We start from the raw sequence: 14,459 nt of genomic DNA, 5'->3' as shown, positions 1-14,459 counted from the left end.
TAACATGACAGCATGTTTTACTGATTTCAAGTCAAGCTGTTTTACTGATGTCATGCCAGGGTGTTTTACTGATAATATGACAGCATGTTTTACTGATTTCAAGTCAAGCTGTTTTACTGATGTCATGCTAGGATGTTTTACAGATAACATGTCAGCATGTTTTACTGATTTCAAGTCAAGCTGTTTTATTGATGACATGCCAGGATTTGTTACTCATCAAATGTCAGAATGTTTCAGTGATTTCAAGTCAAGCTGTTTTACCGATGACATGCCAGGATGTTTTACTGATAACATACCAGTGTGCTTTACAGATAACATGTCAGCATGTTTTACTGATTACAAGTCAGACTTTTTCACTGATGACATGCCAGGGTGTTTTACTGAGGCAGGCAGCGCCTGAGAGACACACTTTGACTTCAGGGTACAGATATCATCATCCAATTCATTCAGACAGAGTAACAGACCACTACTAATGAAAGTCGACAAACTGACAGTGGCCATCTGGGAGTGAGTCCCACTACACAAGTCACGGCATCAAGAAACATTCATCACCTCCTTTTTCCTTCTCCCCTGCAATGGCGGTGTTGTAGAAGACAGCGTGGATCTGGTGAACGGTGTTGATGAGGAGGCGAACCACCGAGGACACCTGGTCTTTGATGTTCCCATGCAGGCTAGTGTGGAGGGCTTGCTGCAGGGCTTTCTAGGAGACAAACAGGCAGTGCCATTGTGGCATTACCAATATCATATATCTATCACCCTTTCTAGGAGACAAACAGGCGATGCCATTGTGGCATTACCAACATCATATATCTACCACCCTTTCTAGGAGACAAACGGGCAGTGCCATTGTGGCATTACCAATATCATATATCTACCACCCTTTCTAGGCGACAAACAGGCAGTGCCATTGTGGCATTACCAATATCATATATCTACCACCCTTTCTAGGAAACAAACGGGCGGTGCCATTGTGGCATTACCATATTATATACCAACCTTTTTGAGAGCATATATATAAAGGCAATGATATTGTGGCCTTATCCTTACCATATTATGTATCTATTACCCTTTTCAATCAACAGTTCATCTCTTTCATTTAGAAAATTTTAATAATCAACCAATGTGGGCACATGAGGGCGTTACTTTGGAAATGTCATGCTGTCAGTGTAACCATGGTAACTACTCACAGTCCTGGCAAGAAGGAACTCATTGAAGACTTGTCTGGGGGTGCTGTCTTCCAAAAGTAGGATCGAACACAGGAACTCAGCTATTTGCTGGCAAGAACAAATTTTAAAAAAATATATACCCATTGACATCATCAGTTTATCAAAGAGAACAAATACAATAGATGGATTAATAATATACAACATCAATGCTAGAAAATAACTTGATTATCAACCCAAACAAATTCCCTTTCGCAGAAAAAGGAAAATAGCTGTGAAAGGAGTACTGAAAATCGGTAATGACACCCATGTTTGCAAACAAGGTATGCATGTCCTTAATTCTCTTCATGTGACTGTGTAATTGTGACGGATATCAGTGAAGTCATCAAGAAAAAACATAATTTGATTTTTATGAAACATCAATAATTCACCTTCTTAGTGACATTCTTAACATCTGTTAAGCGAGACAAGTATTTTTTTGAAGCCTTAGATGCTTGTGAGTGAGTGAGGGCCAACCGACCTTCTGCTCTCCGGGCTGACGCTCTACCACTAGCCCACAGAGGCGGTCCTCATTAATATGAACACATCTGATAACTTCATAACAATGTCTAACAGCCCCTTATCACTTCGGTTTCATCATCACAGCTATTCAAACAAACACCTATGTAAACAATCATACACCAGCACAACAAAGCACATCTAGAAAAGAGAAGCCTGAGTATTACTGTGTTAATAAGGTTCTCAAAAACAGTCAACATCTACACCACAGTGATGCCTTGTAACAGTCCTCGAATTACCAGCTACAACTGTGGACAACGCAAGCAGCACTTCAGTGTGGGGAGCCACTATTAAGACGCTCACCAAAAAAGCTCTAATGCCATAAAAATGCAATAAAGTTAATTGGTCAATTTACCCAAACCTTATAAAAGCTAGTAGTACTACCTGTACGTGCTAAGGTATTAGAAATAGTTGGAGTATTTTTGTTTTTGTTTTGGTTTGCCTGTTACTGAGACCTAGTTATACAGTCTGTAAATGGTTCCTTCAACAGGTGATGACCCTTCATAGGAAATGGGAACTTAAATTAATCACCATGGTAACACTCAATTATCAAAAGAATGGTAGGAAGAAAATACTGTCACACTTTAGCAATAAATGGTGACCCCAAATTAAACACGTTATAAAATCATTTGTTTTCAATTGCTAAAGTATATATACATCTAACTTAAGAGTTCAGAAATCTCATACATTTGATAAAATACTACACCATAGAAAAATTCATATGAGGTGAATCATGAGAAATGGTCAAAACTGCAGTTGACCTGATCAATCGTTACTTTTATTTAATAGATTAAATTTGTGCCAAGGCAGAATTGATTCTGCAAGTCTCATGAATGTTTTGAGATATTCATCTTGAATCTGTGCCATGGACTACATGTTAACACCACGTTTCACCTGTGTATTGGCAGTACACAATCATGTTTTCAACCATGTTTCTCAGAGTGAGTGAGTGAGTGAGTGAGTGAGTGAGTGAGTGAGTGAGTGAGTGAGTGAGTGAGTGAGTGAGTGAGTGAGTGAGTGAGTGAGTGAGTGAGTGAGTGAGTGAGTGAGTGAGTGAGTGGGTGGGTGAGTGAGTGGGTGGGTGTAAGGGTGGGTGGGTGGCTGGGTGTGTGTAAGGGTGTTTGGGTGAGTTTTTATACCGGTAGTCTGTTCAATCACATCACTAATTTACCAAATTTGTTAACATTTGGATTGTGGTAGAAATTTTCATTTTCATCATAATTTTCAGTAGACTTAGTATCAGAAGATAGACTGTTATTAGCTGAGCTTACCAAACAGACATTTACGAGACACAGGCTTCCAACTTGTGGCTTAAGTCACAGATTTAACCTAGGTAAATCAACATTAATAAGATTATGTTCTACTAAACATGCTGAAAGACAGAAGGGTCACCATGATGGAGATTTACCTTATCTGTGTAGGTTCCCTCCAAGTCCTTCAGAGAGTTGCGACATCCCTGGAACCAGACGTACAGGTTGCAGCACAACAAACTATGCATCAGTTGTCACAAATTCAGATGGGTAAAAATGAATTAGACAGGATATCAGTATTTAAGTTCTTCAGTTCTTGATTTGGTTTGTTTGTTGTTCAACAACGCACCCAGCAATATTCCAGCTATATGACAGCAGTCTGTATATAATCGAGTCTGGACCTGACAATCCAGTGATTGACATGAACATCAATCCATGCAATTGGGATACGATGACATGCATCAACCCAGTCAGCAAGCCTGACCACCCGATCCCACTAGTCGCCTCTTACGACAAGCATAGTCACCTTTTACGGCAAGCATGGGTTGCTGAAGACCTATTCTACACCAGATCTTCATGGATCGATCTTCCTTGAACCAACTAAAGCTTGGATGTGGTTTGAATCACAGCTTAAATACGACAATCAAAATGTCTTTCACATATACAATGGTTTCAAAATAAGCATGCAAGAAAAAGTGTCCTTCAACTCTAAAGTCAAAATCTAATGATGAATGCGTCACCAATGTAGAAATGGTCTGACCTGCAGGATGGTGTTCTTGAAGTGGCTGATGGCGGCCCACTGCCGGGTGAGCACCGGGAACCAGGACAGGATGTTGGCTGATCGCTGGGAGTTGAGCTGCAGACTGGTGTTGACGTGACGAGCCAGGAGGTACAACTGGGTGGCGGTCAGGTAGTCACGGCTGTCGTTGCTGCTCCAGATCTACACACAAGGGACAGTTGTAGGCCACTTATACAGCTCCAAACTATGTATAGTGCATGGCACTATTAGCCAGGTCAACACACTGTCTCTACATCTGCAGTATGTTTCCTTGAGAGTATGCCACAGCACTATGTAAGTATCGCAAGGAAATGCATAAACAGTGCAGTGTTTCCACTGACCAGTAATTTGCCAGCTGACTGAACCATATGCTGGAACAATTTAACCCAATCGGTCCAGACTATTGAATGCACACATAATTTTTAGCACTGCAGGTCTAGTGAGCCAGTAATCCTACATCTGAATGGAAACTCATTTGGTTTGTTCTTTAATGCCGCACTCAGCAATATTCCAGCTACATGATGGCAGTGTGTAAATAATCAAGTCTGAACCAGACAAGACAGTGATTGATATCATGAGCATCGATCCATGCAATTGGGATCAATGACATGCATCAAACAAGTCAGCGAGCCTGACCACCCAATCCCGTTAGTTACCTTTTACGACAAGCATATTCGCCTTTTACGGCAAGAATGGGTTGCTGAAGACCTATTCTACCCGGGAATCTTCACGGGTCGAATGGAAACTGAGTAGGCTCAAATAACACCAACAAAGAATTCCCACTGTGCTAAACATTTCTGAGACGATGAACCAGAACACTGTCTTTCTGACAATCATTAGCTGAATCTTTTGCCCAGCATCAGTTGTGGAACAAGCACCTGGTTGTTGGCAATGTGGTCTCAATGGGATAGCTCTAGGACACAGTACACTCATTTCAGTCTCAGCCTCACCTTCTCTGGCATATCCAGCAGGAGCTTAATCTGAGCAGCTACGCCATAAAACTCAGCCTCTTGCTTCTTCCTGCAAACAAACAAACATCTCCTATTAAACTGTGCGAACACATCTGTTTGTACACTTGACTTACTTCTTTGATAAATACTACAAGCTGTTGACCTTGATTACCTGATAAACTTCCAAATATGTAATGGAATAAGCATATCTGATCAGGTAAAATAGATTAAATGCCTTCAAAAGTCACCCGTACGGATCTGATTACAAATTTATTGCAATTATCCTTTGTGATAACGCTGCCTCCGAGGTCCACGGATGACCCCCTGCATTATCAGATACTGGCGTCATTCCTTAATTTGCGACTGACATGTTTATCATTTCAGTTGTTTTTCTTGTTATTCAAGGCATTGTTTTATATGCAAAGATGAAAATTACCATGAATACTTGTCTCGTATACTGAGCCGGAAATATCAATCATCTGTACAGAGCTTTTCTCCCTGATCCACTAGTGATTGAGTAAAGAAATGCTCAATAAAGCCATTTAAAGGAATTTTACTGCAATGATTGGAAGAAATGGTATCTGAAACTATCATTGTACCAGGAATAATATATTCTAATATCGTGTTATTTTTGTTGTAGTTTTCACTATGTATATTTCAAATTATAAAAACCATAAGCATAGCACTTTGGTATATTGGTGAATATTTTTAACTATGCCACCGAGCCACCGTTAGAGTCTTCCATTGGTTTTGCTATTTCGCAAGCGAAAACAATATGTTGACTCCCGCGCCTCTTCTGACAAATTTGTCCTTTAACAAGTCAAAGTATTGTATTTGTGATACATGTATCATTTCTCTGTCAAATAATGTTAGTTTCAAGTCGTCAAAAGTGGTAATCTGATTGTGGTAGCTGTATATATAAGGGTGAGTTCACACACGTTTACGCCAAAATTTATGAAAGCAATATTGAATAAGAATTTGAATATAATCAATAAAATAGATTACAAATAGAAATCCAGATATACAATGAACACTTATTATTACCAGATAGCGTAATAACAGGTTTCACTTGTGTAATTCATTATAGGTTTGTTGAAATGTTATTTCCAATGAGTGAGTGAGTGAGTATGGGTTTACGCCGCTTTTAGCAATATTCCAGCAATATCACGGCGGGGGACACCAGAAATGGGCTTCACACATTGTACCCATGTCAGGAATCGAACCCGGGTCTTCAGCTTGACGAGCGAACGCTTTAACCACTAGGCTACCCGATCGCCCCCTATTTCCAATGACATGAAGATGTGTGTTTGTGTGGAAAATAACGGAATTTATGGAAGCCACTGATTACCCTGCAGTTTAAGCAGGACACTAACATGAAAGGTGTTACAGCGAGCGAGGCTATATGTTTATACATATTTCTAACACTGCAGCAGTTGACTTACTTGCCCGTGGTGTTGTCGGCCTTGACCTTTTGGTGGTAGGACACCCCACGCACCATGTAGTTCTGCTTCAGCTGTTTGCACATGTCCTCCATGTGGCCGATAGACTGGGTCACATTCTCCGAGCTGGTCTTCATGTCTTTGATGGTGTCGGCTGCCTCAATCAAGTCCCGATACCGCTCTCTGAAGGAGTTCAAGCACCATTAAACATCACTCCCCTTCTGACAGGGTTCAAACACAAGGAGGTCACACAGGATGTGTGGAAAATGGTTTCAGTGAAGATCTCCAGCTACATCATGGAACCTCCTAAATAAATTAGTCTGGGGCAGGTATATCAGTGTTAAAACATAATTGACATTTCACAATGTTTAAAAGGTAACCATGGCAACAGGTATTGTTTTCTATTTGTTGGGTCCTTGTGGGGATGAGCCAGTTCTCTGCGATGCACAGAATACCAACATTACAGGAAATATGCATTTCATTCCTTGTTTATACACCTAGTTGTTTGTTTGTGTGTTGTTTAACGCTGCACTCGGCAATATTCCAGTTAAATGAAGGCAGTGTGTAAATATTCGAGTCTGAACCAGACAAGCCAGTGATTGACATCATGAGCATCGATCCACAATTGGGATACAATGACATGCATCAACCAAGTCAGCGAGCCTGACCACCTGATCCCGATGCCTCTAACAACAAGCATATTCACCTTTTACAGCAAGCATTGGATGCTGAATACCTATTCTTCTCCGGATCTTCACCATATTAACAGGTGTCTAACTAGCTGAAATATTTGAGCTTCAATGACATTCAGTGTCCATTCAAACCCCGAGCCAAAGTGGGCCCACTCCCCACCTCTCTCCAAACATGTGGACCATGCAGGAAGAAATGTAGGGCCTGCAAAGTTTTCAAAAGAAATATCATGATCCCCAGAAATATTTTTTATTTTCTATCCCAGATTATCAGAAAATGAACAGTTAGCTTGACTGAGTAGTCTGAATCTAGTCTCCCGTCAAACATCATCTTGCTTGCCCCCTTCATTATCAGTATCATTGTCCGGACAGTTCTCAGTACAGCGGTAGAAACTAACATTTTTTAGTCCACTAGTCTAATGCCAATTTCTAACCCTCACATTACCATAAGCTTCTTGAAGCTTATCAAGAAAAGAACATATTCTGGGCTGATGTAGTTTGGCAGACCAGTGTTCCATTACACATGGCATCTTTTAAATTGCTCCATTCAATATCATTGGCTGAGTAAATGTCATAGACCAATCACCATCTGGCAGGCAGGGAATTTCAAAGAAACATGTGTAGCAGCCATAAAATGTTGAAGTCACGTTTTTGGATTCGAACCACAGACCTTCTGATCTGAGGTCGGACGCCTTGTCCACATGACCAAAGAGGTTAACCCTGTCAGCAAGCTGACAAGGTAAGGATGTCATCTGTGGGATGACTCCATTCCCTGCTCCCCATTAACAATAAGGTTGGCATTTTATGGCTTGTAAAAAAAGAAACATGTGCCAAGATGACTGCTCCCATTTTCACATTTCACCACACAATATTTCTGTGCCTCTAATGAACACTGGACATTGTAATTGACGGTGGGTTAAACAGAAGGCCCCCCAACTCACCCAACCATGACTCTCAGATCCTCCTTCTTCTTCTCAATGTCCAGTCTGTGGAGAATACAAAAATACATCAGTAACCATGGTAACTGGCACAAGTTGCACTCAGATTCAAGCATTCACCACAGCAAATACAAAAGTATGTACAGGAGAAAAGCAAAGAAACCACAAATAGTAATTAAAGTCAGTCTGCTAGCCTCTGGTCAGCAACAATCTTAAAGGGCTACAGGTATGCTGGGTTTTTTAACTTTCACAGAAAAAATAAATCTTATCTTCTGAGTGACAAAAATTGCTTGGATATTGTTTCTATTCCTTCACAACACAATGTACTTAGTGAGTAGAAGACCTTCCAATTCTTGGGTACAAGTTTCAGGAAAAACTGCTATTTCGTATATAATGCAGTCAAAACCTACATTGTTTCACAACGGAGAACAGACTTAATCAACATGTTAAAATAAATGGGAATTTTATGATAAACAATTACATCATGAATTTACAACATCAGTTGAATTTACTGTAAGCTGGGTATTTTTTTTTACATGCAAAAAATTAGAATTATCATGTGTAGGCTAAATGTCTTATAAAATATGCAGGAAATGCCAACCTCAACTCCAACTTTCAATACAGGAAAAATCATATTGTAACAAATAAAGGTATGGAGTGTCACACTTTGACATTTTCTATTCACACTAGTTATCATGTTTATTGTGTGTTTTACCATGTTTTAGATTCCACATTTGCCTGGTCATGTCAGTAGATTCACATTACAGGGTCACATTCCACATGTTCTAGCAGGATGAGTAACTACCATGTCATGGGGACTCGTACAGTTTCAATTATTCAATGAATGGTTGGTTTTAGTTTCCAACCAAGGAATCGATCATAAAATGTAAAGTGAATGGAAAGTGTGCTGCAATCTGATTGGTTGAAAACAATGTTTAACTGTGATTTAAAGCCTGGAAACCTACTGGATTATTCATTGTGCATGAATCATTTTCTGGATAATCATTTTATTTTCCTCAATCCCAAATTTGGAAAACATCCAATATGGCTTGGAAAAATGGATACCACATAAATTACATGTTAAATTTCATCAAAATTTATAAGGACAGCTTTGACATATTTCTTGTTTTCCACAATCTGATCATCTTCCCGAGGCAAGGGAGTTAACTGACTATAAAAGTCCAGTTTCCACCCTTGCCTAAAAAGTCTAGAATTATGGTTTCATATTTTGACTGACCTAACAAGTCGCGTAATGAAAAAAAATCACGTAATGAAATAAACATCTGATTCGTAAACTGCCTTGCATATTTCAGTCTATTGAAGGATTTGCAAAGAATGTGTTACCAACAACATAATTTTTCTACATGCACTTAGTACATGAAGATACAGATATTAGGTTGCATTTTTCAATAATAAGTTGCACTGGTGCATGGTCGATGTAGCTAAATCGAGTCCTGATACTCCCAAATCTGGTCTTACAGATTGTCAAGTTCCCAATATTTCTACGGATATGTTCATATGAGTTTACCTGATTTTCTTTTCAGTGTCACGTATCTCTTCAATCGTCATCTTGTCAAAAAGTGAATTAGTGTCCATCTCGTTTGGCGGTTTGACTGAAACAGACATAAGTCATGTAACCATGATGAAAACTATCATCCAATGCAACTAATAGATACAGATATAGAGATAGATAGAGATATACACAGGAAGCACTAAACACTCAAGTTGTTGCTTAATGCCGCACTCAGCAATATTACAGCTATATGACGGAGCTCTGTAAATAATCGAGCCTGGACCAGATAATCCAGTGATTGATACCATGAGCATCGATCCACGCAATTTGGATATGATGACATGTATCAATCAAGTTAGCAAGCCTGACAACCCAATCCCGTTAGTCACCTCTTACGACAAGCATTGTTGCCTTTCACAGCAAGCATGGGTTGCTGAAGATCAATTCTACCCCAGATCTTCACGGGTCTAAACTCTCAAGTACAAATCATATGTGTGATTAGTATTGCCTTTCTCTGCCACCTCAAACATGATTCATGTCAACCGGTTCCAAGATTCAACGATCTTAAACCATAATGAAGAGGTCAAACAATTATACTGTTCTTGAAGTTGATTCTGAGCCAGGAATTCACCGGCCATTATGAGCCTATTTTACACAAGGAAAACTGACACATCTACGGGTCATTATGCAAAATTGTCAAGAAATTATGGTACAACCATAACATGGTTTAGGTCAGAGAAATCACTTAAATCTTTGGCATGCATTGATTCTACTCTTGGGATCCACAAATTCCAGGGATGTATCTAGGAATGCAGACTATGTGTCCTTGGCAGTCAAACTGGGTAAAAAATCAAAACATTGTTCAAAATTGAATTGTTTTAATGTTTCTTGTTATTGTAATTTCAGAGGAAATGGAAACGTTTTAATTCATACTAGGAATGTTTACAGTCAAGTCTCGTTAATCCGACACACGTTAATCCGACAATCGGCTTTATCCGACACAAATGATGGGAACAGATCCATTAATCCAACAGTCTCGCACTCCGATTCCAACACACCTAATTTGCAACGAATTGCTGAAATCACTCATTAATCAGTCTCTTAAACCGACAGAGTGATCAGCATACTCCGTAGTCATCTGCCCGCGAGTACACAGCCCCATGATACGAGACGAGTCGGCAAGTAGCTGCATATTAAAACTTGCTTTAAAATAAACAAGTACTACTTTAGATAAACAAAACATGATAAATCACATGCCCAGATTACCTTAATCTCATTTAAATCGGATACAAGTTCTCGCTAGCGCTGAGGACATCCCATTATTGGTCAAGTCAGAACGTCGGTTTTGTGTTAAACTTTAGAGGTTGCACGATTAGAAAACATATTCCGCTAATAATGTAAAACAACAATAAGAATATTTCCTTTTTTCCTTTTATTATTACAACATTTGGAATCATTAACTATTTTGTAGTTTCCAATTTTTTATCACGAACGTTGATACTACCTAATTTCGTTTATCCAATATACTTGTTAATCCGACATAATCATATGCAACCAACAATGTCGGATTAACAGGACTTGACTGTAGTGGAGGTGGACAATACTTATATATTTGATGGAAATATTTCGGTAAATATGGTAAACTAGGCCTGATCCTTATATCAACCTTCTGTCACTTGATATAGAGCACATCAGTAACTCATGTTCTACTCCTGTAGTAAAATGAGAGCTCCAGATATCAACATCAAAATTATGAATATTCACAAAGTTAACCACAGACAGTGAAGCTTTAGGATTCTAGATCGATTAATGCTTTTCTAATGTAGCTCGATAAGTGCTGTACTTAGCATTAACAATTCCAATATCCTCAATGAGCATTTATGCAACTCGTGGCAAGGCTGCAGTTAACCACCTGTGGTCCCGTGGTAAAGTGTTGGCTAATTAGATTAGCTAATGAGCTTAGCTTAGCTTCAAGCTTGCAACCTGAGTTCGACCCTCCACACAGCTAGTTAAAGTTTGTAAAAGTGTGCCCAGTAATGTTCAGTACTCCCTAACACGTCAACACAGTCCCTACTTAACTGAAACGCTGACTGATAGTTTTTTTCGATCACTCAGAGTGTTCAAATTGCAAGGTATTTTTTTATGAACTGTCAGACTTTGACATCTGTGACCAGTTTTTGATTATCATTAAAAGCATAACTAAGCAGATGTAACAATCATAATGTATGTTTGACATGTAAAATGTTACAATAAATTCAAAGTCTTGTTTATCGAACATAACACAAAAATCGTAACACAAACATTTTGTGGTTTTATATCACTTGGAAGTGTTCTGCATTGAACTTAGTACATCATGTCGAGACTTTAGTCTTTACTGTTTACAAACCGGTTCCTGAGCACAGCCCTTGACAGTAGCGATCGAATACAAAATCAGCGGGAACAATTTGTCATCAGATACGAAATGTCACTCTGCAAATATGTGTAAGCCAGCTTATAACTTCCCGCAGTTGTTGTTCAACATATGAAATGTGAATTGTGTATATAATTTGTAAGTGCCAACTCACTTCGGTGCGTGTCAGTTGCCATCTTGGAAAGGGCGGAGAACTCTGTCTAAACCAACAAAACACACCGCTTAACTCCCTTCCATAGGCATAAACACTAAAAGTACGAAAAGGCTTCCTTGCATTGTTGCTTTGTAAGCGACCACAGACAACAACAAGAATCTAGTTGTGATGGAGGAATACAACAGGGAAAGTATATCGCTCGAATCTAAATGTAAGAAGCAAAACGAAAATAGTTTCATTAATTACAAGGCTTGCAGTTATTATATGAAAATATTATCAGGGGTAGAAGCACTTGCAAACACACCTTTCATCCGTGAGTCTAATTGTGACAAACGAAATAAATATGTTAATACTATCATGTATAATAATAATAATTAAAATTTGTGGGTCTATTTTCTTTGTGAAAATGACAACACAACTAACTACCTGAGTGAAATCAATAAGCTTGTGTTGTATTTGCGCTTGGACTTGTCTGTTTACCAAACAGTTTCGCATCGAAGCGAAGGTATGCTGTTAAATAATTCTGGTAAGCCTTACAAGCAGGGTAACATTTACTAAAGGCATTGTTGGCGGTTTTTTCCAGGGTTCGATTCCTCAGACAGGTCAATGTGTGAATCCCACTTCTAGTATCGCCCGCCGTACAGGATATAGTGCTAAAATATTGCGTAAATAGAGGATATTTCATGTGCCGAGTGAAATATCATTTTTCTCTCATCTAGTGGCGGGGAAAGGAGTTATTTTCACAAGTGTTCATTGCAATGAGGGGCGGTCGGGTAGCCTTGTGGTTAAAGCGTTCGCTCGTCACGCCGAAGACCCGGGTTCGATTCCCGACATGGGTACATGTGTGAAGCCCATTTCTGGTGTCCCCCGCCGTGATATTGCTGGAATATTGCTAAAAGCGGCGTAAAACCATACTCACTCACTCACTCATTACAATGAGTATTTCACTTTTCTCAACTTTACAAAACTTAAGTATATAATAAAATCACATTCATTCACTCACTCCTATTGAAAGAAAAATTAAACCTCACGTATCACAGTTTAGGTTGTGTCTTGTTAGTTCCTTTGTTGTTTAACACCGCAATCAGCAATATTCCAGTTAAATGACGGCGGTCTGTCAATCGGACAATCCAGTGATCAGACAATCCAGTGGTTGATATCATGAGCATCGGTCCACGCATGCAAGCTGTTACAAGGCAACCTATATAATAACCTTAAATTGTTTTCATGATAATGGTTGCGATCTTTTCCCCCATGAACACACCACGTCGTCACCAGTCAATTGTAAGTCACAAAAACTCGAAACAATTCGAAACTGATGAAAAAGATCAAAGGAAAGCTGAATAAACAGCCGGGCAAAAGTATTTATAAACCCATGTTTGTTGGTGGCTGAAAATGAAACAAAATGGTTATTCAATGGTAATGTATTTGTTATGGGTGTCACGGTTACCTTATGTTTGCCGTGTTTCGGCGATTGTTTTCAGCTTAATAGTGAGTGAGTGAGTTGGGTTTAACGCCGCTTTTAACATTATTCCAGTTATATCACGGCGTGTCAGCTTAATGTGGGAGGAAAGCCCGAAGTGATGCAGGTCTCAGACGTTTACCATTTCTGTGAAACCGAAGAGCACGGGTATGGTGCTGACAAACCTAGAATCATAATTGGGGCGAACCGGGATTCGAACCCACAATCATAGGTTTCTGACGTGCCCAGGGAACACAACGCTGTACAGTGAATAGCGGCGCCTTAGACGACTGGGCCACCCATGCTCCCTTTCAGACTTATAACGTCTTGGTAACGTTTGTAGATTTTTTATATTATTTTGTTGTGAAATCCAATTATCAATTGTAAACTTTCTTTTCCCCGAAAGTTTATAGCCGTGGACACCCGGCAGGAGATGTTTTTAATATGACTCCTTATATTTGTTTTTCACAATTTTCGTGTGGCATCGCCAGCCATTAAGCGTTTCACAGGACTAGCTTTTAAACTCATTAATCATTATGATCACGTCACAATCCGCGTTATGACATGACATGACGCTTTATTCACAATAAGAGATAATAATCTCAACAGGTATAATGAAAAACCTAATATCATTTGTGCTATACACGTCACGTGATGTCAATATTCACTCATTTTTCATGATTTATGCCTCAGCAGATATATATTTGTACTTAGTTAATAACATTTGTCAATGCAAACTGACTTGTTCAATAAAACACGATAAATTAGTTTGATATGTACACACGGTACTCAATTAATCATCTCCTTTGATCTTCGCCGTAAAACACCACGAGTTTGGCTCGCTACTGTTTAACATAGGAAGCAAACATGCTTTTGTCATGTTTATCATTTATGCAAATGCAGCCGAAATGAACATTGTCAAGCAATTAGTGTTCTCAATTACGTTTATACGAATTAATCTAACAATTATTTTGGTGGTCGTTCTCATTGTGTTTTATTCTCATATTTATCTTGTCTGTTTTTGTTTTTTTACCGAACGCACGATAGTGTTTCCAATACGCATAGACACTATGAATGACGCAAAATTATTTTACATTTCCAATCCTGGGGCTCCATACATCTTTTGAATAATTAAAACTACTGAAAATTGTAAAT

At 39.1% G+C, this 14,459-nt stretch overlaps 1 protein-coding gene across 2 annotated transcripts in view; it reads right to left on the bottom strand.

Moving 5' to 3' along the window:
• LOC139457972 (conserved oligomeric Golgi complex subunit 1-like) overlaps window positions 1–11,866 on the bottom strand; it is a 66,525-nt gene extending 54,659 nt beyond the window's left edge. For both annotated transcript variants that reach the window (XM_071239326.1, XM_071239381.1), the window contains exons 1-9: window positions 11,843–11,866; window positions 9,294–9,378; window positions 7,769–7,813; window positions 6,142–6,321; window positions 4,700–4,769; window positions 3,732–3,911; window positions 3,130–3,177; window positions 1,188–1,274; window positions 553–700 (exon numbers count right to left, since the gene is read on the bottom strand). In XM_071239326.1, the coding sequence (XP_071095427.1) occupies window positions 553–700; window positions 1,188–1,274; window positions 3,130–3,177; window positions 3,732–3,911; window positions 4,700–4,769; window positions 6,142–6,321; window positions 7,769–7,813; window positions 9,294–9,378; window positions 11,843–11,864 (865 nt within the window). In that variant the 5' untranslated portion in view covers window positions 11,865–11,866. The remainder of the gene's footprint in view (window positions 1–552; window positions 701–1,187; window positions 1,275–3,129; window positions 3,178–3,731; window positions 3,912–4,699; window positions 4,770–6,141; window positions 6,322–7,768; window positions 7,814–9,293; window positions 9,379–11,842) is intronic.
• Window positions 11,867–14,459: the final 2,593 nt, after the last annotated feature.

The sequence above is a fragment of the Haliotis cracherodii genome, unplaced genomic scaffold (genome assembly GCF_022045235.1).
Source record: "Haliotis cracherodii isolate W230 unplaced genomic scaffold, xgHalCrac1.p SCAF_1, whole genome shotgun sequence".
In the NCBI taxonomy this organism is placed as follows: Eukaryota; Metazoa; Mollusca; class Gastropoda; order Lepetellida; family Haliotidae; genus Haliotis; species Haliotis cracherodii.
Note: the sequence above shows the minus strand (reverse complement) of the source record. Positions and strands in the feature narration are given on the sequence as shown.